A 25,493-nucleotide genomic window follows, 5' to 3' on the forward strand; every position below is an offset into this window, starting at 1 on the left:
ATATTTATTGAGTGCCCGCTGTGTGTGAGACACCATGCAAGGCTGGGCCATATAGCAGTGACAGAACAAAGATAGGCTCAAGCATACAGACCCAAGCTGTGACCAGGAAGCCTGGAGGCAGTATATTGTTTAAATGGATGCATGCTAGTATCCAATTCAGAGTGACAGCAATTGACATTACAGTGAAATTGAAAGTATCCTAAATGTTTGAGTTTTCTTTCTTTTCACTGTTTTTTCTTCATTTTGGTCTCTGAGTTATTTGTTTATAATTAGAGTTTTTAATGATCATTTGTGTTTTAACTATGAAACCTTCTAGGAAGAGGTTGCCTGCCTGGTCTGTGACAGCAACCCACATAACCGTCAAGTGGCTTGGTTTCTAATTGTATCCATGTATCCCAGATTGCCATTGTAGCCCCTTGCCTTGTACATGGAAGAATCTCTAGACAAACAATGCCTTAATGTAGATAGATCCATGCATACATACATACATATACATATACATATATATGCATGTTTATTTTTGCCACCTGTCAACTCAAATGTTTTCATTTTCTTCCACAGAAAAAGCAAAGAACAAAAGATCTTTCTCGAGTATTTCATTCTTACAATCCATATGATCACAAGGTAAGAGAAACATGTTATTGGTGTCCTGGGTAGCAGAAGTCTTTCTAAACATACAGCATAAATTTCACCAGTATATAGTGATTTTGAAGTACACTTACCAATTACGTTTATATTTCCATTTTAATTTTTCAACTCTTTTATCTCTTTTAAAGAAAACAGAAAATTTATATTTCTGACCTAAAATAATTATATTTTATTCACATTAAAATCCAGTTATGTATTGTCATTGAAATCTCAAAGACTGTGAAAAGACAGATTTTGGGGTGTTTTTTGTTTGGTTGGTTTTTTCTTTCCAAACACTGTAGTGATGGACTTGGCTTTTGAATTGGTAAAGATAGTTGAAATATTAACTGCCAACTCTTGGTTCTCCATTGCTCCTGAGAGAAAGTTATTTTTCTAAGTAAAAACCCTAACAAAAAGGAGTGCATAGCATTATATCTGAAATATTCACTGCCAAGAGTATTGCTACATAGAAGACCAAAGAGTGTCATGACGCCTACGTATCCATCCCGCAACTTTATGACCAGTCTTGTTTCCTTTGTACCCCACACTTTCCACTCCCTGTATTTGAAGAATTCCCAGACATCTTTTCACTTATAAGTATTTCACCATATATTTGTAAAAGATAAGGACTCTGAAAAAAAACAGAACATATAACTGTTTTTAAAGAAAATGCTCAACTCCGCATCTTCGTAGGGAAATATATTACAAGATTTCTGAGACTTGTGCAAAACTTCTGTATCACATAAGGTTCCAGTAAATCTGTTAATTTGAGGTGACTTCAGAAGCAAACAAAAAATTTGCACAGTTGAAATGCTAATATAAACTTAAATCTTTATCTATGAATTTACAAGGAGACATGTGGTGGGGATTTTTTAACTAGCCAAAATAAGTAGTGTGAAAACTACTTTCCTCAGTTGCGAATACGGAGATGTCTGGATTCAGGAGGAAAAAACTGTGCCAGTTGTTCATAGAAGTTGAAAGAATTTGAATAGCTTCTAGTGTTTCTATAGTGACCAATTGACTTAAGCACCAAAAATTTGGAAAAGAGATGTTTATGTTCCATGTGACCATAGCAATATACAATACTAAAACTTGTATTGTTTCAAGTTACATTTTTCAAGTTCCATCAATCGCTCTGCAGAATATGGCAATTTGTTTGAGAGGGAGAGAGCCAGTAGTAGCTGATGATGCAGACGGAAGGTACAGGCTGATAAGTAAGAGAACAGCAAAAGGAATGAGATAGGCCAGATTGCTGTTGGGAAAGCTGCATTTTTTTAGATGAAGCGATTTAATTAACATAAATGCAACAGTGGCTAAAGCTAATATTTAACAACAAGAAATAGAAAGGCTGTGACAAACAAAGCTTTTGCCTGACTTGTCTAAATTTTGCCCACTTCTAACACTTTTTAATTCACAGTTCACGGAAATTCCATTATTCTTTTATTAGAATTCTTATTGGAACTTAGCCATTTGCAGCCTCTACTGGCTTCCTCTTCTTATCCTTTGTGGCATTGTATCAAAGTCACCTCAGATTATTTTGGCTTCCCTTGTGAAGATTTCGTTCCTCTACAAATTAGTCATCAGGTAATAAGGAATTGAATATAAATGCTAGATGGAGTTCCTTTTGATCTTTGCTTTAAGATCAGTAATAAATTGTTGTATAAGTAGCTGGACTGCTTGTTGAGTGATATTTGAAGCTCCCAAGGCTAGGCCTGTTGGCATTCTGTTTTATTCTGTATGTGTAAGGAAAAGGGAGAAGTTTCCTTCTAGGCAGCACTTGCCCCTTGGTAGCCTCCTCCCATTTTCCAAGCTCCATCCAGGCAAGTCTAACCATGCTACTTTTAACCTTGTCTCTTGTTCATCAGTGTCTACAAAGACTAGAATCACTGGGATTGAGGAACATGCACTATTTCCTCAATCTTAGAATGTTCCTTTTTTCCCTATAAATAAAATAATAGAGAGTTGTGATTCAAGTTACTTTGTCATTTTAATTACCCAATTATATTCCAACAAATTACTTTTCTCAGTTTTAGTGTAAAATGTTTTTTAAAATGTGGTTTAAGTTGGTTTCAACATCTCATGCTCAATGAGATTTTTGGAGTGATCGTTAGGTTAGGTATGAACATATATCATAAGTAAAAGCTTATATAAAATAAAATATAGGCTGTCTGGGGTTTGCTTTAAAAAAGAATTCAAGAAGGGGAGTGAGTAGAGTACAGTAAAATAAGATTGGCCATATGTTGATGATTATTGAAACTGAATGATGGGTTTGTAAGGGTTCATCATTCCATTGTGTATATTTTTTTCTATATGGAAATTTTTCATAATAAAAAAGATGAAAAAAGTAAAACTATAATCTGCTCCTGAGAGTGAACGGTGTGGTAATCTTTTCCTCTCCAGCTAGATTCCTTTTATTGCTAATTTTTCCCTTGACGTAAATTTATACCAAAGAAGGAAGACTCAGCATTTCAGTGGGTTCATTATGCTGAGTAAACTCAGAAATGAAACTCCTGTTCTAAAGTTGGCATAATTTCCTGGGGCTTCATCCCAAATTATAGTGGGCCACTTAAATGATAGCCTTGCCTCCTAGAATCTGTTAAAACAGTTGTAATTACAAAGGGTAGTTAGTCCACCCGTTTTGTTCTCAGTGAGTCAGTTACAGTTGGTCTCCTTTCCTCCCCCCAACGAAGATTGCTCCTGCCTGACCCCAGCCACGGGGAAGTCACCAGGTTAAACAAACGTGTTGTTTCAGTGAGGCCAGGTGCACTTCTTAATCACACTCTAAAGCCATTGTTTAGGTTGTAAATGGTCAGTTGGTTTTCTTTCAAATGCTGTTGCAAAAAGCAAATAAAGCTTAGAAAAAAATGTGCACTCAGAATGAATCTTAAGGAAAATACTTGATTTATTTTTTATACTCTAAGACAAATTTTGCTGGAGACTGGAAGAATTTCATTTTGGACTGTTATCTCTGGTTCTGTGTCCATTTTTTTTTAAATCGTTTTCAGGAGTTCCTATAGACTTATACAGAAGGGTTTGACCAAAGCTAATTCCCATTTATCTGTCTTGATAAAAGGGAACATTGGTAAAGGGAATCCAGAGCAGCAGGTAATCTGAGTGTATTTTGTGCATTATATTCTTTCCTTTGTTATTCTAATAAACACATAATAAGGCCAGCTTGTAATTTCTGAAAACACGTCATACCAGGAAAGGTTACAGGCCAGAGGCCTCCCAGGTCACAGAAAGCCAACCTGGAGTTGAATTTCTCCTTTGGGTAAGTCATGGGTAAGTAGAGTAGGCTATAATTAGAACGCGTTTACTAAGCTATGTAAATTAACATGTGCTTTCTGTCTTTGGCCTGAAGAAAATAAAGAGATGTCTATATAAAAGTATAAAAAAGGATGTCTCTCTTTTTCTTATTTCATCTTTCCTCCCTTTTCTTTCTTGTTAGATTTGATCAGAGTTATGTGTTCGGGGGAAATCTAGGTTTATTAGCTAAACACAGATGTTTATAATCTACTAATGTAAAAAGTTACTATAAAACATGAAAATGCTTGAAAAGAAAAAGTTACAAAATTCTGTTTAGATCTTCAGTGGTTTTTAATATCTGCAAAGTTGAGTGAGTTCCTAGACTCAGTTGATCTGTTTTAATTAATATATACCTGACCACTAAAAGCGAGCCTTCAACAGGTTGTCAGTGTTACAGTTTCTGTATTATGTGAAGTGAGCTTCTCATTTTCTTTTAAGTGACTGTTATTTTAATAATTTTCTACATTTGTAGACATAAATCAATGGACACACATGGGAAGAAACATTATTATATAGCTCCTGTGGGGGTGAAGTAAGCTTTTCTTTTTCTTTTGGTAACTAGTGTTATTTTAATAATATTTCTGCATATATACACATGTATTAGTTGAACTGTAAACAAATTCGTATGTGTCAAAAAAAACAACCACGTATGAATACGCTTAGTAAGTTAGCCTTTGAGTCAGTAGAAAACGAACATTAGTTCTTTACTCAGCTGGAGGTCTTTTGAGCAGCAATCTCAGCTACCTAAAACACAGCGCAAAACCTGCTAGTCAGCCAGCCTGGGCCCAGACTGTCAGAATTGTTATTTAATTGTCTCTCGCCACCTCATTACCTCCTCAGTCCCCCATCCACAAACAGTCTGCTTTTTTTAAACAGTTCTAACAAACATAGATGCCTGGTTTCCCACCCCATAGCCAATCCTAGCAGCATTTAAAAGAGGGTGGTTATTGCTTCAAGAAGTCAGAGCTTCATTAAGAAGCGGCAGCATACTAAATGAAGGCAAAGACAAGGCCATAAAAACTCTAAGTCAGTAACAGAGGAACTCTAAAAGTACAGCTGCCCAAGACCGCTTAATTTGGACCCAAATACCCAAAAATCCCTGTATATTGTGGTAGTCCCAGGGTAAAATAATTGGGCCTAAAATACATCAAGAAACAGATGTTTTCTTTTAAAATAGCAGAGATATATATATAATCTATTTTTAGAAACTTTGATATTTTAAGAATAAATTTTATTTATCTTAAAAGCTCTTAGGAACAGCTGGTTCTTAATAAAGCTGGGTAAATGAAGAATTATTATAGAGAGTGGTTTAATAAAAGAGAAGTAGTAAAAGAGGGGTTGAACATGTGCTGGGACATGGGTAAAGGACAAAAAAATGTGTGTGAACATAAAAGATGAAGAAGGTAGAAGCAATATTCCCCCAAATTATTTATATAGTAAAACTTCAAGTCTTTGAGAATTATTATATTTTTATCTTAAAGATTACTTTAGGCATAACTTGAGTATAATAATTGTAAGTAATGTATCAGTACAATGCATTTTTATTGCAGTTTTAAATATGCAAAAAAATGTTGATATGTATTTCCATAATCCACACTTCCTAAGACTATCTAAAGACCTGCTGTTAATACAGACATGTTGGGGAATTCATATATCTAGTATATCGTGAAGTATTACATAATAAAAAATATAAAGTATTCTCTGTGGCTTCGTTTGGACAGAAGCATATAGCAAAGATCTATTTCAAAAGTCTTTGAGGGGCAAAAAGTCTTGGGTTATACTACCGTCCTTTCTTCCCCAAGAGACTAGTAGTCTCTGTGACATCAAGTTTCGTAAATACGAATATCATATCTTAAGCAAAAGGGGCAGTTTCATTTCAGAAATCATGTGTTGATTTACATTTCTCCAGTAGTCAGATTTGCCTAGTGATTTAAGATAACAAAAGTCACTTTGTCCAGCTCTTCATGTTTGAAGAATAATGGCCATTTGACTCAATCCTGAGGCAGCCACAGTATTGCCAAGTCTTCATTATCCCCTGTGCTTTGAATAACATAATGTAGCAACAGAGTGCTTTCAGTTGTTCTTCTAGAGAGGGAGATGCAAATTTGGATTATTGCCTGCTGGCCCTGTTGAGCTTTGAGCTATCTGCTGTCTGGAAATAGCAAATTCAGTTTTTAATGGATCCGGCACTCTATGATAGCCAGATTTTCATGGCACATGCAGATAAAGAAACAAGTTATTGATTTGGCATGTTTATGTCATGCTTAAAACAGTTCTCTGCAGCAGATTGTCCAAAGCCATTTGTGCACTTAATTCTACTCCCCATCTTTGGCAAAGACTGAAAAATGTTTAAAAAGTAATTTTAGAGATGTTGCTAAATATCAGGAACAATTGGATAAATGTCTAATTGAGTTCTCTTATTGTTATATTGACACATGTCCTACTAAAACCACGCTCAGGTTATGGCATTGAAACACAGGGAAGTGAGCACTTTCAGTAAATAATAAACCCATTTCATTGGCCCCGTGAACTCCACTCTAAAGGCAAATAACTCAGCATCAAAATAAAGGACATGTTAAAGAGATCTCTTGGTGTAAAATCTGTGCTTTCATTTGTTAAAATATCTTCCCTCTCAGGGTGAGCATGTAATTGTTACTGAAGATGCAGACATAGTTCAGCTGTTTCCTGCTTCAACAGTAGATATCTCCATCTACCCTTTTGCTTCCTGATCTCTGCCAACCTCACCCAAAAGCATTTTCCTCATTTTTAACCCTCCTCACCTTGTCATTCAAGTTGAGTAGCAGGTCATGTGTCCTTGAGCCTAACCTCGACATTGTACCTATGTATTTTTCTCTTTTCCTTCTAACATGGCATTGTTCTAAAAATTAAACATTATTTTTTTATGTTAGTTTAATTTATTTTGTTGCTGTAGGCGCAGAGATGGGTGGTATGGAAGTGTATGCAAATGGAGGAGATTTTAATGTTGTTAAAATGATATATCCAGGGATATATGCCAGATGCCAGAATTCTGCTCTGGAGTTACCCTGAGAATTGACGGGGAGAATGGAATCTGATGGACCATTATTATTATTATTGTTATTATTATTATTATTATTCAACTAAAGCACATCAGGTAACTGGCACTATTCTCAGAGCTTTACGTACATTCATGATTCATTTAATCTTTATATGAATCCTGTAAGATGAGTACTCTTATTATCTCTTATTTTACAGATGAGGAAACCGAGACATGGAGAGAGATTAAGTAACTGCTCAAGGGCACATAGCTAGTAAGTTATAGAGCAGTCTAGCCCAGGAGTCCATGCTCATCACTCTTATGCCACAAATAGCTGACAATCTGCAGTGTAAGACACTCTGATACAAGGGGGATTGACAAACACAATTTAAGCTCAAAGTCAAAGTGGGCCTTCTTACCCTGCCTCTCTCTCTACAACCTCGAATCTAAATCTAAATCTATAGAGAAATAGATGTGTGAGAAGGAATAAGGAGACACAGGACAGAAGTGGACAAGGGAAGAGCCTTGAGGATTCCATTGAATGACCTTCCTATAAAGCACACAATAAAGCAGCCAAGCTTATCCTAAAAACTGCTACCCTTGCCTCTACTCTTGCCCCACCTGGTTAGTTCAGCGTCAGCCTGGGCCAAAGGAGACTTGATTTAAGCTGGACATAAGGGCTAATTCCATGAGAGACTGACAGATGACTGTTAGTCACTGTTGGGCACTCTGTTTCTAATAGAGCCCTGTCCAACTTTGCTGTCCTCCCTGAGCCCCTCTGTGGGGGTGGGAGTGCAGCAGATTGGCAACAGTGGTTTCAGCCAAACGATTGGAATTCCTTAGGATTAACGCAGCAAGGGATGTCCAAGCCAGAGGAATAAGGTAAGCCAGAGCCTACAAGCCTAAAGCACTGAGAAAGGTCAAGGAGAGAGTCAACTGAAGTCATGATACATGGAGATGGGAAAATGGCAGCAGGGCAGATTAGAAACAGGTAGAATGTTGTCCTGTCTGCTTTATCAGGACACCAGCCAGCATTTGTGACTTCCTTTTGTGGGCAGGTAGGGTCATGATGCAGAAGATGGAAAGTTTCCCCACTCCTTGGTTAAGAATGTCCTGTTTAGTAACATATTCTCTCCCCTTCACCTCCCTACCTAAGCACTCCCAAGGATATTAGTAATAGGGAAAAAACAAAACTCATGATCAAATCCTCTGCTAACATTCAGTATAAAAGTATTGATAAAAAATTAATCCAAAGAAGATCTACACAGATATGGCAGTTACTGTATCTTCAAATTACTTATCAAGCCTAAAGGTATCTCAGTTTCTGCTGTCACTGGTTATATACTGGCTATATGAAGTTCACTAGCATAAGGAAGAAATGAGCAAAGCAAAGGAGGGAAGAGGAGCTGCAGAGGACATGAATGTCCCACCCCCCGGGCTGCTGGCCTGCCACTGCTCCACCAGTCATTCTGCTGCGTGTCCTCTGTCACCAGTCTTTGCACCCAGTTAAAATACATCACCATTCTCATACCCCACCCCAACCCTTTTTTGTGTCTCACCATTGTGTCTCAGTATGTGCTACCATTTACCAATCTTTCCCATCCCCACTGGGACAGCAAACTTGGCTAGCATACTATGCACTTGATATGTTAGGGTTGCCAGTGTGAGCAAATAAAAATACGGAACACCTGGTTCAATTTGAATTTCAGATAAACAGTATTTTTTTTAGTATAAGTATGTCCCATGCAATATGTGGAATATATTTATACTAAAAATTTGTTCGTTCATCTAAAATTCATACGTAGCTGGGTGTCCTGTTTTTATCTGGAAAACCCAAGTTGCATGTACATTGCACATTTCACTTTGGCAAATTGAGATAGAAAGATGAAAAGGAAAAGAACATCCAAAATAGAGTGACATAAAAAATTATTTTCAAACTTCCCCTGTATTTACTATGAAGGACCTGAGAAAGTTTGTTCCTGTTCCTCATCCCATCCTTGTATGATATGCCTGGCCTCCCCATCAAAGGCTGACACCTGTGTCAGATATAGTTTTTCAGACACTTACAATTTTAATTAAGAAGGTAAAACAACTTACTCATTTGCCTTAGGTTCTCTAAAATCTTATGACATTTTAACCTGGGAAGTCTGTCTGGAAAATTGCTTGGAAGGCACAAAGAGAAGTTAAATTTAAAAGTACCTTACCTTATTTTCAAGGAAGAAGAATTTTCATATCCCCCCTGAAAAGTACACTTTGTTTCCCAGCAATACATTTTACCATAAAATATAATTAATGACTTCTTTGTAGTTGAAGTTGTTTTTATTGAGATGTACTGAGATACATTAATGCCAGCGATGCTGAAAACAAGTAAGGTAGGCATCCACTAGAGAAATGGGGAAGCTGTTTCTGCTTTTTTTCTTTAGCTCTGCTGCTCAAGTATTAAGACTGTCGAGAGTCCTGTGATTGGTGGAGTGTGGGTTGATGCTGTTCGTGGAATGGGCTCCCCAGGCCTGGCCTGTGTCTTCCTCAGCACATTATTAACAGCGGCTGAAAGGCCCCAATCTGTGTGCCCCTCTCATATGATTACCAGCCTTCAATACAGATTGTGCCTTGCACGATTTCCAGAATTCTTTCCATGGGCCAATAATTCATTCTCTCTAGGGTTTTTGTGCAAGATTGACGTGATTACAGTTAGCATCGATGGTCCTTTTTTAATGTATACATTAACACTCTTCTCTTGAAGTTGGAAAGTTAGAGTTTTAGCATCTGAGAAGAAAATAAGTTAACCAGCTTCTTCCAATGATTGTTAATATTTTGCATTATTCAACACTCTACCTTTGGGTGCTGTTCAGAATTCCAGAGATATTTTAAATGCACATGTGTCGAATAAAAATAAAGGAGTTTTAAAAACTCAAGTTCTCTTTAATTTAATTCTGTCATTATATGGAGCACAAATGGGTAAGAAAGAAGAATATTCCATTTTTAATTGCTGTAAAGTATAATAATCCAGCTACTATGCATAAAACAGAAAGCTCTCTAATTCAATTTAGGGTTCTTTTTTTTTTGGATGGGGATAATTTTAAAGCTGCTTGTTTGTCTTTATTCCTTACTTTAATTTCTTATCAACACTTTCTTTTTCTAATTTAATTTGAAACAAAATTTTAAGTTGATGTAGTTAAGATTTTTTTGGTTTACCTCTCCCACCCCCCACCACGGCACACTTACTTTCTATCATTTTTTCAGTTTGTCTCTTTTTAAAGATTTTATTTTTTTCCTTTTTCTCCCCAAAGCCCCCTGGTACATAGTTGTATATTCTTCGTTGTGGGTCCTTCTAGTTGTGGCATGTGGGACGCTGCCTCAGCATGGTTTGATGAGCAGTGCCATGTCCGCGCCCAGGATTCGAACCAACGAAACACTGGGCCGCCTGCAGCGGAGCGCGCGTACTTAACCACTTGGCCATGGGGCCAGCCCCTCAGTTTGTCTCTTAATACAAGCTGACTATCTTCCCCTATGCATTCTTTTTACTCATATTTTCTTACTATTCCACTTACTTTTGCATTTCTCTACATAGTTTCTTAAATGTTCTTGCCTTTTACCCTCCATTCTGTTGCTGCTTGAGAGTATAATTCTTGGGATCTTCAACATGGTACCTCCTGGTACTTACTTCCCATCCAATGGGGACAGTAATATGAAAACTCAACATTGGGTTCATCCATTCTCCCTTAGAGTCTTAAACTGTTGAGCTGGGAAAGCCCTGAGAGCTCATGTAATCCCACCTCCCTCCCCCATCCCATCTCTACGATAACGATAGGGAAAAGGCTCCTTTGTCCTGTTGAATTCATCCTTCAAGACCCAGTTTAATTTCACCTTCTTTGTGTCTTTTCTGATGCACACAGAGAATTTTTCTCATGCTACCACTATGATGTGCATATACCTTTGTTATTTGACTTGTCATGCTCTTGAAATTCAGTCCCATTTAAGAAACGTGACTTTTTTCCTAGGGGACAGGCATAATAGCTGGGATAAGATACTTATAATCCAATGGTGCAGTAGGGCAAGATGGCAAGAAATATTGCATTGTAATTATTTTGCTCTGTTGTGTAATGATTATTGACATAACTATTCCATCCTGCTACACTGTGAGTGTCTTTAGGACAGGAATCACATCCTACTTGTCTTTTTCCTCCTCCAGGGAAAGACCCTGAATTAAGGGCCAGTATTTAATGTGTTGTATATATGAAGTGTATTTTATTTTTCTCTTGATCTGCATACCATAACTATAAAAAGCACATTCCCATCATCCCACAGCAAATACAGAGGTAAGACCCAGTCTTTTAATTCGCAGTTTGGTGCTCTGTCCATGTCACTACATAGTTGGAATGTTCCAGTAGTAATGACCATGGCTGTGGGAGAATGCGCCAAGTTTGTTGTTGGCTTTTAATTATAGAATAGGTAATACATACACTTAATACCGTATTCAAAGAAAGTCTCCCTCCTAACCCTGCCTTACAGACCCCATTTCCCCTCTCCAGAGGCAACCACTGTGTCTGGTTTTGTGTGTATGCTTCTAGAGTTATTTTCTTTCTCCTTTTTTTTTTTTTTTTTCCCCAGTGAGAAAGAGTGACCCTGAGCTAACAACTGTTGCCAATCTTCCTCTTTTTTTGTTTGAGTAGGATTGTCCCTGAACTAACATGTGGGCCAGTCTTCCTCTATTCTGTCTGTGGGACGCCGCCACAGCATGACTTGACAAGCAGTGTATGAGTTCGCACCTGAGATCCAAACTCGTGAACCCCAAGCCGCCGAAGCGGAGCATGCAAACTTAACCACTACGCCACTGGACCAGCCCCGTAGAGTTATTATATGGACCAGCCCCATATATGTTTTTATATAGATATGTGCTTTTTTATTCAAATGTTAACATACTACAAATTCTTCTGTTTCTTTTTTCACTTGATAGCATATCTTGAAGATAATGTCAATCAGTACATAAAGAGCTGCCTCATTCCTTTTTTTTTTTTAAATAGATGTGCATACTCTATACCAGATGTTTGCCGTGTTTATTTAACTAGACTCTTAATGATGGATCTTTGGCGGCTTCTGATCTTTTGAACTCACAGGCAGTGCTACAGTGTTTAATCTCACAAACATGTCGTTTCATGCATGTATAAATATTAACTGTATGATCAATTTCTAGGAGTGGAATGGCTGGATTATAGGTGTGTGCATTTTAAATCATGGTAGAAATTGCCAGATACTCACTAGACAGGATGTTCCCAGTGTGCATTCCTGTCAACCATGTAAAACAGTGCTTGTTTCCCCACACCCTCTCCTACATACTATGTCAATTATCTTTTAAAATCCTTTCTTGTTAGGGAAAAAATGGTATCTCGTTATAGTTTTAATTTGTATTTCTCTTTTTAGTGTAGCCACTCAATTGTTAGAAACAGCCACAAAAATAGAATAATGTGGTCTTTGATTTTATCTAGCTACCTCTACATTCAAAACTTTAAGTTCTGACCCCTGTACATACCAGCTGTATGACCTTGCCAAGATATTTAAGTTTCTTTACCCATTTCCTCCTCTGTAAAGTGAGAATAATACCATATTTTATAGATTCTTTAAACACTATTAATTATAAGACTTGCCATTAATTTAGATAACACTAAGAAAGAAACAAAGACACTGCCCATTACAGTCTTGAGACACTATTCATTAGAAGATCCGTCTCAAATTGAGAGATGCTAAAATCTAAAGAACAAATTTGCGTTTTAGAATTAATGAAATTTGCTTGTACCTACCTTATAGGGTTATCATAAAAATGAAAGGGAAAGCATCTAGAATAGCACCCAGCACATAATAAGTGTTCAATATTTGACTATTAGTATTCTTACAGTAAAATTATAGGTACTAGGATGTCAGCTCCACCACTAGTACTCAGCTCATAGTACATTCTCGATAAATAACTGCATAATTGTACATATATATATAAAGAGAGAAAATGCAAAAGTATAGTTATTAGAATGTAGGGAGGGATTTTTGTCTGTTTGGCCAATGCTGTTTCTCCAACACCTAAAACAGTGCTTGGCATGTGGGAAGTGCTCAATAAATATTTGTTGATTGAAGAAATTAATCTACTTCTTCCTCCAAAACTTTAGCAGAAGTATACGTAGAAATCTTAGTTTTTTTCTGAGTAGCAGATATGATGGTTCTGGATCTCAGGTTCTGTGGTCTTTAACCCCCCTATCCCTACCCAATACTCACCGAAACTTCTAGACTTTTCACAAACCATGTGATTTAGTTTTAAAAATAGCTGAGCCCTATGAAGCGCGGAGTAAACATATGAAAACTTTTATTTATAAAACCAAAAGCTTTGAATAGAAAGGAATCCGCAGCATATTTCTGGCATAAATTTTTTTCTATACACTGGGCAAAGTGTGTTTTATATAATCTGTACAGGATCCTAAGATTTCTGTAAGTCCTATACTTTAGAGTTTGTGTTTTTAAAATACAACATACTGTTTTTACAACTGATCTAGTCTTGGACTCTTGATATGCTGTATATCTACTACAGAAAGAATAAACAAATGAGACCTTTTATTTTAAAAGTACCATAATTTTTTCAACTGAGTATGAGCTATTATAAGAAGTTTTCTTCTTTTTCCTGACTGTAAGGATGTGGACTTTAGGAAAGTCCTCATTAGTCCATAAAGTATGTATCCTTTATACTCTGCTTTTTGAATTTTAGTGTTTTCTCACTTTAGACTGTTTGACTCCACAGACTGCTTTATTTAACTTGGTGATAGGTATTTGAATATTTCCATGCAACATAGGACTGTTTTGAATCTTTGAGAATTTAAAATGTAATACTGATTTAGTCCCTTTAAAAAGAGGAAATAGGAAATACGGACTTTGAGTATGTATTTTTACGAGTATTTGTATGTATGTATATTATATGTGTGTATAAAAGTATGTAGATAGATATGCATGCTGTGACTAAAATACAAATTTGGGCTAATCTCAAGATTAGTTGGGATAATGTAATTCTCCACAAATAGCCCATGTTTTCTGGCTAATATTATTTTTTTCCCCTTGTAAGTGACCTTAGAATTTTTTGAATGGCTTCAAGTGTACTCAGAAATTAAATGTGGATATTTTCACTGTAAATTTAGTTGACAATGTTTGAGTCAGAGTCTTGTTGAAAACCCAACCTATCTATTAAATCAATGTAGCCTGTCCCTGCTCCCGGGCCCTCTGTGGAAGGAACTCGAAGCACTCTTGGTCTTGTCTGACCATCTCAGTGTGTGTGAGGGTCACTCCCACATGTTATAAAAGCCCACTTTTATCACAGACCTGTTTGCTGATGTGTTTATCTGACTTTACAGTCACTCTCCTTTCATTATTTGACGAAGATAAGGTCAAAACCTGAAAGTTTGCTCTGAAAAGTGGAGGCAAACCTAATATCTCCTACTGAAATACTGTCACAGTCTACATAAGACTTAGAACAACAGATTAAAATTGCTGCCGAGCTGTCGCTAAATTTGTGCCCCGGGTCAGCAGCTGCTAATACCTCAGGTCTCTCAGAGATTCCTCTCTAGGCCTGAGCAGTGATTCAACATTCCCTCTTTGTACCTGATAGTTTTAAACGTTCACCAGTTTTCGCTCAGTTATAGCATGCAGATGTACTCATTAGACAAATGGCTTTAAGTCATGGGTGAAAAATCTTTTTCAAATTAAGTATTCGTAATAATTTTTGAATATATAACAGACGTATTTAAAACTTCCCTCAAGGATTACAAAACACTTATCTAAGTATATAACTTCATAATATTTGAGTAATAGGTGAATAATGTAATATATGCATGTTAGTGTATTGATCTCTACCAGAGTTTCTTCTCACCTCCCCAGGCTTCCCCTCATTTGTGTCTCTTTGATGTGGCTGCTGCCCATTCACAAAAGTGTTGTGTTCCTTAAGCGCCTATGGCTGCTCCCTTGCATCCCAAACATACATGCAGCAGGCTCGGGGGCATTTCCTTCTGGGTGGTACCTCAACCCCACTGTATGCTGCACTGAACTCATCCTCTTTCTATTCTGCCCACCAACGCACACTCTCTGTGTTTACTGCCTTGATGAATATTAACACATCTTTCCAGCTACTAAGCCACGAACCAGGATGTTACCCTGGACTCCTTCTTCTCACTTTACCCACTGCTTTTGATTGGTCAGATTCTTTCCAAGTCTATTCCTATGATTTATCTAGATTTGACCTCATGGTCTTCATTCCAGTGCCTTTGTGCAGGCCTTTGGCAGTTCTCTCCCAGATTTCTTCATCTATCTCTAACTGATTTCCCTATTTCCATTTTCACTGTGCTCCCAAAGCCCAGTCCATTCTCCCGCTGCTTTGATGGGAGTATTTATGAAACACAATTCAGATTGTGTTAATCCTCTGCATAGAACATTTCTGCAGCCCTCAGTCACAGAATAAGCTCCAGCATGATACATGAGGTCCTTTATGGCTCATAGCTTCTTCCCTTTTACCTTGCACTCCAGCCCTACCAAATGATCCTCTCCACTCTCTCTGTTCCCCATGTCTGTGTACGGGCTGTTTTCTGTTTCTGGAAGCTACTGTTACTTCATTTACCTATTTCATCTTTCCTCTTCAGGACTCAAAGCCATCCCTCTGAGAAGTCATCTCTGTCTTCTTTTTCTCCCTGCCTGCTTCAAGGTTAGTGTCCCTTCATGTGTTCCCCCAGCCTCATTGTCTTTCTGCTTCCCCTGGATGACTGTGGACTTCTTAAGAACAGGGATTATGTTGGTAAGGTCTGGATCCCTGAAGGACTAAGTGCTGTGGCTGCCACAGAGAAGGTGTTCAATGAAAGTTAACTTAAGGAACAAACATGATGCTTTTCCAAGGTCTGATTGTCTCTTATACAGATACTCTTGGATGTGTCTCTGGAGCATCTTCTGTATTCCGTGCATGCATGGACAACTAAAAAGTTTGTGTGGACAAGCAGTGGTTCCACTGGATTTTCACATTTCATGTTTAAAATGTATCTTTTCTATTCCCAGTTCTGTTGCATTTGTATAAAATTAAAGAGAATGATTTGAAAGCAGGGCTTGCTTTCTCCTGCAGCTGTATGAAGAGTGTACAAGCTCCTCCTAATGGAGTGATGCCCCTTCTGCACCAGAGGGCCACAGACTTTGATGGAACGTTAGGATCACCTGCAGTGTTTTAAAATATACTGATGCTTGAGTCCCACATGCCTGCACAACTTGTGTGTGTGTGCATGTGTGTTGCATTGCTTCCAAATGTTCTAAATGAGCAAATTATGCTAATTGGCTTCATTATTAAGTTATGCTTTCCCATCTCAGCTGAGCCCTCAACCCTAATCCTTTTCTGCATCTGCAGTCAGCTCCTTTTCCCATTTCTCCTAAACCTCTGTCACTTTTCTTAGTCCTCCTAACTCACCCCTACCTATACTGCCCTCATATACACATACACACACAGATACACACACACACTGCCCCCTCATAAATTGGTCTTCTGTTTCTATTGCTCAAAGAGCAGACCTGAGTCTACCATTTTGAATTTCTAGTTTTACGCATATTGTACTTAATCTGATAATGTGACATATCCCTTAGGATCCTAATTGACTTATTGGATATTTTATTTAGGACTATGTTGTGAATAACCCAACTTATGCTGGCTTAACAAAGAGACAATTTATATTTATAATTTATTGGCTTCCTTAATTGAACTGTCAAGGTAGATTTTGAATTAAGCAAGGCTTGATTCAGGACTCAGATGGAGTCACCAGTGGCAATCTTTGCTATATCACCTGGCAGTCTGATATGTCAGTATCCTCAGGCTCACCTCCTTGGAGTTAGTGAAGTGGCTACTGCAGCCCCACTCCTCACTCCTCATACTACTAAATATAAGGAGGAGAGAAGGCCACTGTCCTGGAAAATCCAGCCAAAGTTCCATTAAACCTGATTGATTTGGCATGTGTGCCCTTCCTGAAGTGGCAGTTAATGTGTTGATTGACTTAAGCCAGTCAGGGTTCTCACCCCAGGAGCTGGGGGTTCATCTAACCCACTCAGGTGCATTGGCTACAGCACGAGGGCATGAAGGGGTAGTGAAGGGGTGAAGAATGATTACACAAAGGGCAAACAACAAAGTTCCACAATAATTCAAATGATCGAATATCTATCTAGAAGGGTTTCATCAACATTTGAGCAATATATATTTAATTTGAAGGTCATACATGTAGATACAGTAAAATTGCTGTGTCATTTGGACCATTTTGAATTTCTAGTGAAGTGAATGCAAAAAAGAATAGTTGTATGTTCTATTTTATAAGCAATATAAGAAATCACTGTCACTGAATTTATGAGTTTAATTAATAGAGTCTGAAGAACTGACTTCAAATTAAACGTTTTGTCACTTGACTTTGGATAAGTTATTTCCTCTGATTACTAATTTTATCTGCTAGATGCAGATATATATAATACTGTCATTTATCTCACAGACTTATTGTATCAAATGAGATAACATATGTTAAAGCATATAGTAAAAAAGCAGAGTTAATTGTTATTTATTATTTCACTACCTCATCAGGTTGAGTTTACCTGGGCAAAGAAACTATCATTACAATTAAAATGTAATTCTGTTTTACTGACACTTTACCTTTATTACTTAAAAGCTGTTTTGTTTTTATTTTAGTTTTTGTCTAACGCCTCAAAATGGCTTATATAAAAAGTATATAATAAGATATTTTAGGCCAAAATAAGAAGAGCTGTGTTGTTCACCGACAAAATCTGAGTCATTGCCTCAGTGGAAAATAAAAGCCTGACATCTGGGAAGCAAAGCTTAATAGATAAACAGCTAAATGCGCAGCTTTCATTTTGTAATAATGGGAGGTATATCATTCAAGAGGAATGACAACCTTTTCTTAAGGCAAATCTCTAAATAGGATATAGCCCATCAATCTTCCTGTTAAGGGGCGTTGAACAGCATAATGGACCATTGTACTGTAAAATTTACAAAACCCCATATACTTTGGGAGTATTTTGGACAGTTTTCAATAAAGACGCACTCTGGCGTGGACTTTAATCTGCCATTTATTAGCCGTGTAACGTAGGCAATTTGCTTAACTTCTCTGAACTCAGCTTTCTCATCTCTAAAATGGGGATTAAAAAAAAAAATAGTACCTACCCCCTGGGGTTAGTATAAAGAATCAAAAAGAGAACGTATGTGGAAGAGATTGGTACAGTGCTCTGAATGTAGTAAGTGCTTAATAAATCTTATAATCAAATTCCATCAGTAAACAGTTCTTGCTATAATTAGATATCTGTGAAAGAATATTAGCAGTGAGGCAATTTTGTTGTGATTAAAGCTTGCATGTGATTGGACACTAGAAGATATCACCAAGGTCCTTCAACTAGATAAAAATCTAACCAGCTGGAAACCTAAAGGAGAAAAAGGAAAATCCTGTTTTGCTTCTCTCTGTGAGCTGATTAAATTTTTCTGTCATTTTTTTTAAAACAAGTCATTTTAGAATAGCACTGAGACACTCCAAGATATCTTAACAGTGAAAAACCAATGGTAGGAAGGGCCAAAAAGCTAACTAACACGTGTGAACGCAAAGTAGACCTCATAATTCACACTTTCACTGACGGAACCTGCGCCTTAGAATTCTGCTTAGATGTGTGTAGACTCATTAGCATGCTGTAGCCTAGTTGGTGTGGTCCAGTCATTCCTTTATAGAAACACTATTGTCCTACAGGCTTCTATCTTTAAATTCCAACTCTAGTTTACCCAAAAGAAAAAAAAGCACAGGGAGGAAAAATAGAATAATTGTACTGATGTCTCTAGATATAACCCAAAATAAGATTACCTAAAATATTTTACAAGCTAATTCATTGGTGATAGATGGGTTTATGTGTTATGTTTGTCCTTTAAATAATCAAAGTAATGGAGTATATATTTAGTATCATTAAATGTTAACACTGGGAGGAATTGTAAGGTCAGCTTAATATAGTCCCTTCTTTTTTCTGTCTTTTTAATTTAGATATGGAAACCAAGGCCCACAGGGGTTAAGTTCCACAGGCAGTTAACTAGTTAATAATAAAACTCTACCTTAAAGTCAGATTTGCTGGCTCCTTGTCTGATAGGCCTTTCACTTCACCACAAGGTGTTTCTTGGTTTTTTTGGTCGTCGTTGTTTATTTTCCTTTGTAGCTATTGTTGATTTTCAGTATTTGCATCCTGAGGAATAAGAACTCTCTTTATTTGCAGTTATTCTGGGATTCAAAACTCCAGTACACTCCACCTTGTAGCAAACTGGACTTGATATTTTAAGTCCCTGAGGTTGATGTGAACTTGATTTGTTAAATATGAATTTCCAGGTTACTTGGCTTTTATCGGGGGCCAAGTGTACAGATCACAGGAGAAGTTATAGTGGTATAGTATAGCACAACTACTACTCTTGGGTTATAGAGACCTAATGTGGGTTTCTATAACAGAAAGCAACTCTGGCTTGCCCTCTTTTGCTTTTCTGCTGGGAGGAAGCCACAGAATTGGCCAGGTTGGTGGTAGTTCCTTTGCTCCCTGGCAGACCTGTCTATAGCCAGCACCCAGGGAGTACAGTGGCTAGGACTGGGAACGCTGGCGGGGAGAGGAAGGTATGGCAGAAATCTCCAGTCCAGGATGAAAAGGACCTGCCAGTTAGACGTGAATTTGATTTCTCTTTGTCAGCAATGCCCTAAGTCCTCTCATCCCTGGTTTTCCCTCTGCACTAGCTGCCACAGTGGCACTAAAAGAAGTGTGTTCCCAAGACTACTTAATGGTGCAGGGTAGTGTTTATGATATACCTGAGTTCAAAAAGCAGTTACAAAACAGTGTATTCAGTATGGTGCCAATATTATGTATCTGTGCTTCCTAATTTTCTACCTTTTATATAATATAATTTCTATAGTGAGAAATAAAAGGAGCAAAGATTACTTTCTTTTAAAAAGACTATGACTGGGCCAGAGAAAATCTTGATGACTCTGGGTTTTTCAAAATCTGGTTCGCTCTGACTTTTTTTTTTAACTGTGTCGTCTGCTTTACATATATAAGCATCACTGAATTTTGGAAATACCAGTCTTCATGGCAGGTCTGGCGTTTTTGGGTGTTTATCTCTGTTACATCTAGTCCTGAAAAGATACATAGTTTCTGTTTCAGTTTAATTTCCACTGGTTTTTGGACCATTTTGATGGTATGGTCTTGTATGTTTTGATCACAACTACTTTTCTTTCATACCAGGTGTCTACGTTACTTTGATGTGGTCCATGTTGTTATATGTATATCGGAAAAGTCACCATAAACCAGTCAAAAAGAACTTGATACTAACCACCCAATATTCAAGTTTTGGTAGAAGTAAGACAGGGATAGATTTCATGGGAGGGAGTTACTGAGAAAGACAGCTGTCATCTAGCATTCCTAATGCTGGGGGAAAAAACAGAAAAACTAGATGGCTACTCTAAAATGTTATTCATCAGTTCAGAACATTTAGTTATTTATTTTAAATTTTCACTGATTTGAAGTAGTTTCAAGGGAGACTTAAAACTGCATTAATCATATCCTGAACTAAGGAAGTGTAGACATGTCTGTTTAATATGTTTCCATACATAATGTAACGTTACTTACTCATTCAGCTTGCAAAACAGAGTCATAACGTATGCAAGGTCTGAATTACTGAAAAACATTTATTTTTAAATATTTTAAAGGAATACAGTTTATTACTTTCAAGTAATTAGACAAATTCAGTATACAAGGAGGAGCACTCTGTAATTCTTTTTATATGTAAATAAGAATGATACATTTTCTAAGACATGAGGAAGGCTTTAAAAACGAAATGTAGTTGTTTAACCATAGAAAAATTCTTAACTTAGCTGGTAATTAAAACAGTACAAATTTAAATTACAATAAAGTATTATTTTCACCTACAAAATTACTAAAGGTTTTTTAATTGAGACTACTGAATGCTGGATGAGAATATAAATTTTAGAAAGAGCCTTAAAGTTCATATCATTTAGCTCAGCAATTCAGCTTCTGAAAAATCTGTTCTAAGGAAATAATCTTAAAGACACAAATACCACTTTTCACAAAAGTATTCACTGTAATATTGTTAATAGGAGGGAGAGAGAAAAAATGTGAATGTCCACCATTAAGGAAATTAATTATATAAGTATATCATAGTATATATGTGCAGTGGAATAATACCCAACTGAAAAATATTGTTTATGCAGAATTTATAACAATGTGGAAAGTGTTCATATTATTAGAGAAAAGATGGTAACAAAGTTTTACTAAATTAGAATATCAGTCCTATTTTAAAATAACATAATAATGAAGATAGAAAGAAATACCAAAATTTTACAAAATCTCTTAAGCTCAACCATTCTACTTAAGGTCTTATTTATATTAATGTACATAGTCACTCCTTTTTTCATTATTGCTACAAAAGCAAGAGTGGATTGTTCTCTTTCCAAGTTATCCCACATGTCAAGTTATGAGGGTCATAATGTAATTTTTATCTTGAAGCAGAAATATCTTTAGATAACACATTTAGGTTTTCCGAAGATTTTTATTTCCATTAGCCTTTTGTATTTGTGGATTTTAATGTATTGTTTAAGTATCTCATTTTTCTGCGTAACTCTTCTAGAAGAAGTATTTCCTGGAATTTTCTCCATGCCTGCACATCTGTCTACCTCCCAAAACTCCACAAAATTAGAATTCTGAGATGGTATTTCAGTGACTATTAGGAATTGGAACCTATATATGCGTTTTAGAGTGGTTTTTTTTTTTTTTTTTTTGAGGTCCTACAGCGCTTGGGGATTATTTAACATTTTCTAAGCACACACGATCCATTTACAAAGACAAAGCACCTTGTGTTTCTATAGTTATTTTTATGTAAGGCTATTAAAGGAACAGGAAACGTCTTTCGACCACCTTTCTCCCTACAACTGCCCCAAAAATAGTCATTAGTATTAAACATAACAGAGACTAAAATTGTTTCCCATAGATTCGTAAAGAAAGGCTGCAAAGTAACACTAAAGCATTTGGGGTTATTTATAATAAGCCTGTGCAAGAGAAACAAGATGCCAGCTCACGTGTCAGGCAGACAGTGGCAGCTGCTTTGTTACTACGTGGCACTGTCCCATCCTAAATCAAATGGGAAATGGGTACTGTTTGACAGATACTGTCATCAGTGCAAACATTATTAAAATAATTAAAACGCTTCTAATTTTTTTTTAATCTTAGGGACAGGCTGTTCGGTTTGTTCGGGCTTTCCCAGCTCTGCTGCTCAGGGCTCCAGCGATGAATGTTCCTGCGCCAGATTTTTTATCTAGCCAACCCTGAGCTACGACTTTTTATCCCAGTGGCACAGTGCAGCTATGTTCTTGGCGTTTTCTGCCTATTACCAGTTAGGGTCTGTGAACAGAATCTCCATTTGTGAGAACCTCATTGTGGATAGCATGCAGTGGTCTTTTCATTTTGATTGATGGTTCTGGTTCTGCACCATCTGGCTTCTGATAGGCTGCATTAATCATATCCTGAACTAAGAAAGTGTAGACATGTCTGTTTAATATGTACCCATACATAATGTAACATTAGTTATTCATTCAGCTTGCAAAACAGTCATAATGTATGCAAGGTCTTTATATAGTAAAACATAAATATTAATATGCGACCCATTAATGCTGTTTTTACTTGTACTAACCTCCCACTAGTACATTTGTTTATGAAGATTGAGGAATTAAGAGAAAGAAGACCATGTGCACATTTACATGAACACAGAGTTTTGCTAATGTCTCATATGAATTGAGAGTGATGTATGTCTGTAATACTGATCTTACCCATATTTACTTTATATATCTCTAATTGCCTCTTAAAATACAGGTTAAACGCAAGCTGCAACACAGATTCACTTTTTCTCGTGTGAACTACTTGCATCAAATGTAGGTCATCCGTTTGCTGGGGTCACTGGGGATGTATGTGGCCCTGCTCTTTTCTGCTGCCTCCGGCTGGGCCCACTTTTGACACACTCTGTCCCCTGCTGTGTAGTAACATCCAGAGAAAAAAAGAAAGAGAGGCCAGGAGAGGCAGGACAGGAATTCACAAGTCAAACAAAGTTTGCTCCAGATTTAGGTCTCTCTCACTTATCAGTAGCTTAAATTTAGTTTTAGAAATTTGCTAGGACCTTTTCCAGTTGAGAGAGATTGAGTGTGCATTAATCATAATCCTTTCAGAACCTGGAGGAGGGAGGGTGGGGAACTTAAATTCTCCTGGGAAGTTACCTTGTACAAAATTGCAAGAGCATATTTCTTGAGGTTGCAAATTAAAACCATAACTTCATAAAACACATTTTATGTTTTATTAATTATGTTTTGTCATAACAGCACTATATTCCTATGTGGTTACATCTTCTTGTATGTGCCCCAGATTTAAAGTAGTATTTTAATGAATTATACTCTTGAAGAATGAGTGAAGATGAATGCTTGTGTGCTGCAGAATGCAAACTACAATCCACGCTGTAACAGTAATCAATCACGGACTGCTGCATGGGAAACAAGGCAGATGATCATCGTTTTTGTTGAGAAATAAGTAAACTACAGCTTCTGTTTGAAACACGATTTCATCGAGGTTTAATTAGTCACATAAGCACTGTGAGCAATATCAACAGAAATTATATAAAATGTAATACATGGGTATAAACCGACACCTTAAGAGTTTTAAGATATTAAAAATAACGTTACATATAAAGCTGGAAAAAATCATTTTAGGAGTAAAATCAGTAAAGTTAAATATTCAACTCATCCATTTCTTATTTTAAAGCTATTTTCAGCTATTTTCTTCTAATAATTTAGATCTCATTGTTGCTTAATTCATTCTATTAATTGATTTTTTTTGAAAGTGCACATTGCCAAGAACACTGCATTGACAAACTAGAGAGTAGAAAATCTATAATAAACAGGCTCCTGACCCTGAGAAAACTGAGGTAGTTCTAGGAATTTATGAAAAGCACTGGTTTTGCTATGAGAAGGCAGGATTCATGTCTTGGCTCTGCCACTCCAGTAGCTGGATGATAGTGAAAATGTGTTCAAACTGGCTGGCCTATTTCCAGATTAACCCTCCTTCTAAGATACAATAATCTTAGTGAGTTTTTTATCTGAAAAAGAAATATCTTTAATACTCTCAAAGCTGATTTCTTATCTTGAAAATGGAGATCATCCCGGCCCTACCTTTAGTGTTCCTGAGGGTCAAATGAGATAACGTGCGTGTGTTGCAAACTTTTAAATGCTATAAAAATATATGTACTGTCATTTTTGTTGATTAAACTTTCCTGAGTTTCATCTGTTGTATTCATGAGAGTTTGCACAGTGAACATTCTCCTCCTGTGTCATAGTAAATTTAAGAACTAGTGAGATGATGAATACGTGATGCCTGAGTTCCTCTTCTGGTATAAGTTCCCTCTAGGGTTTACTGCAGGAGTTGAAAACTATTTTTCCCCTGAAAAGGACCACATGCTAGTGAAATACAACATAATTTAATTTCCTTCTTCAAGCAACATATAAACTATTGGCCTGTGTTTCTTTAAAATTAAGGACATTCATCCTGAAGCTCAGACAGGACTGGAAGGGGAAGGACTTTTAAACCAGAACGTTTCATTAGTTCAGGAGGGCACTGCCAAAAAGACAGCTTTCAGAGGCAAGTGCTTCACTTCTGTATCAGAAAACTGCTGCCATGCAGGAGGGAGGGCACGAACAGATGGACAAGTTAGTGAACTAGACAGCTTTCCCTTCCTCCACAAGTCATCGTTAGACTTTGATTCAGAATGAAGTCAACTCCCAGAAAGCCAAGTAAACCTCTTTCAAGTATATAAATACAAAAACACAAGTGATTTTTAAATTTATAACGTTTTAATGAATCTATGCTATTCTGTTTTTGCACTGTCATGAATATATGAATGTTTACATTATTATTGAATTTTAAACACTTTTTCATGTTGCCAGCTTGTCTGCAGGACAACCAGACATATGTATGGTTTTCCAAATCAGGGAAAAATAAATTACATTCTAGGCTGTATTTTGTGTTTGCTTTGACTTTAGGTAAAATCAGGTGTCCTCTGTACACTGCCTCGTGTCACAGAGCAGATTTTTATGTCTGTAAACAGTAAGTCTTGCCCTGATGCCAGCATTCTAAATGGGACTCAATAGTCATTATATGAAATTTTATAAAACTCAGATTTGTTTATTCAGTCATCGTGTGCAAAGCAACGGGAACACAGAGAATAAGATGTTGTGTGGTCCCATGTCTCAGCACACTCACGGTGTGCTGGGGAGGATGGAGATTCACGGCTTTTAATTCTAACACTCATACAGAATGCCACTAACACCACTATTATTAATTACTCTATTATTAGTAATGGGGTTAATAGAAAAGCATAAATATATTTTAAAGGAACCACATTATAAAAATTTAACTGAAGGTCATTTGAATC

The 25,493-nt window shown here is 36.8% G+C and overlaps 1 protein-coding gene across 12 annotated transcripts in view; it reads left to right on the forward strand.

Annotated features, from left to right (window-relative positions):
* CDKAL1 (CDK5 regulatory subunit associated protein 1 like 1) overlaps positions 1 to 25,493 on the forward strand; it is a 610,652-nt gene that overhangs the window by 491,361 nt on the left and 93,798 nt on the right. For all 12 annotated transcript variants that reach the window (XM_008518334.2, XM_008518335.2, XM_070584147.1 and 9 more), the window contains one exon: positions 562 to 624. In XM_008518334.2, the coding sequence (XP_008516556.1) occupies positions 562 to 624 (63 nt within the window). The remainder of the gene's footprint in view (positions 1 to 561; positions 625 to 25,493) is intronic.

This window comes from Equus przewalskii, chromosome 19 (genome assembly GCF_037783145.1).
Source record: "Equus przewalskii isolate Varuska chromosome 19, EquPr2, whole genome shotgun sequence".
Taxonomy (NCBI): domain Eukaryota; kingdom Metazoa; phylum Chordata; class Mammalia; order Perissodactyla; family Equidae; genus Equus; species Equus przewalskii.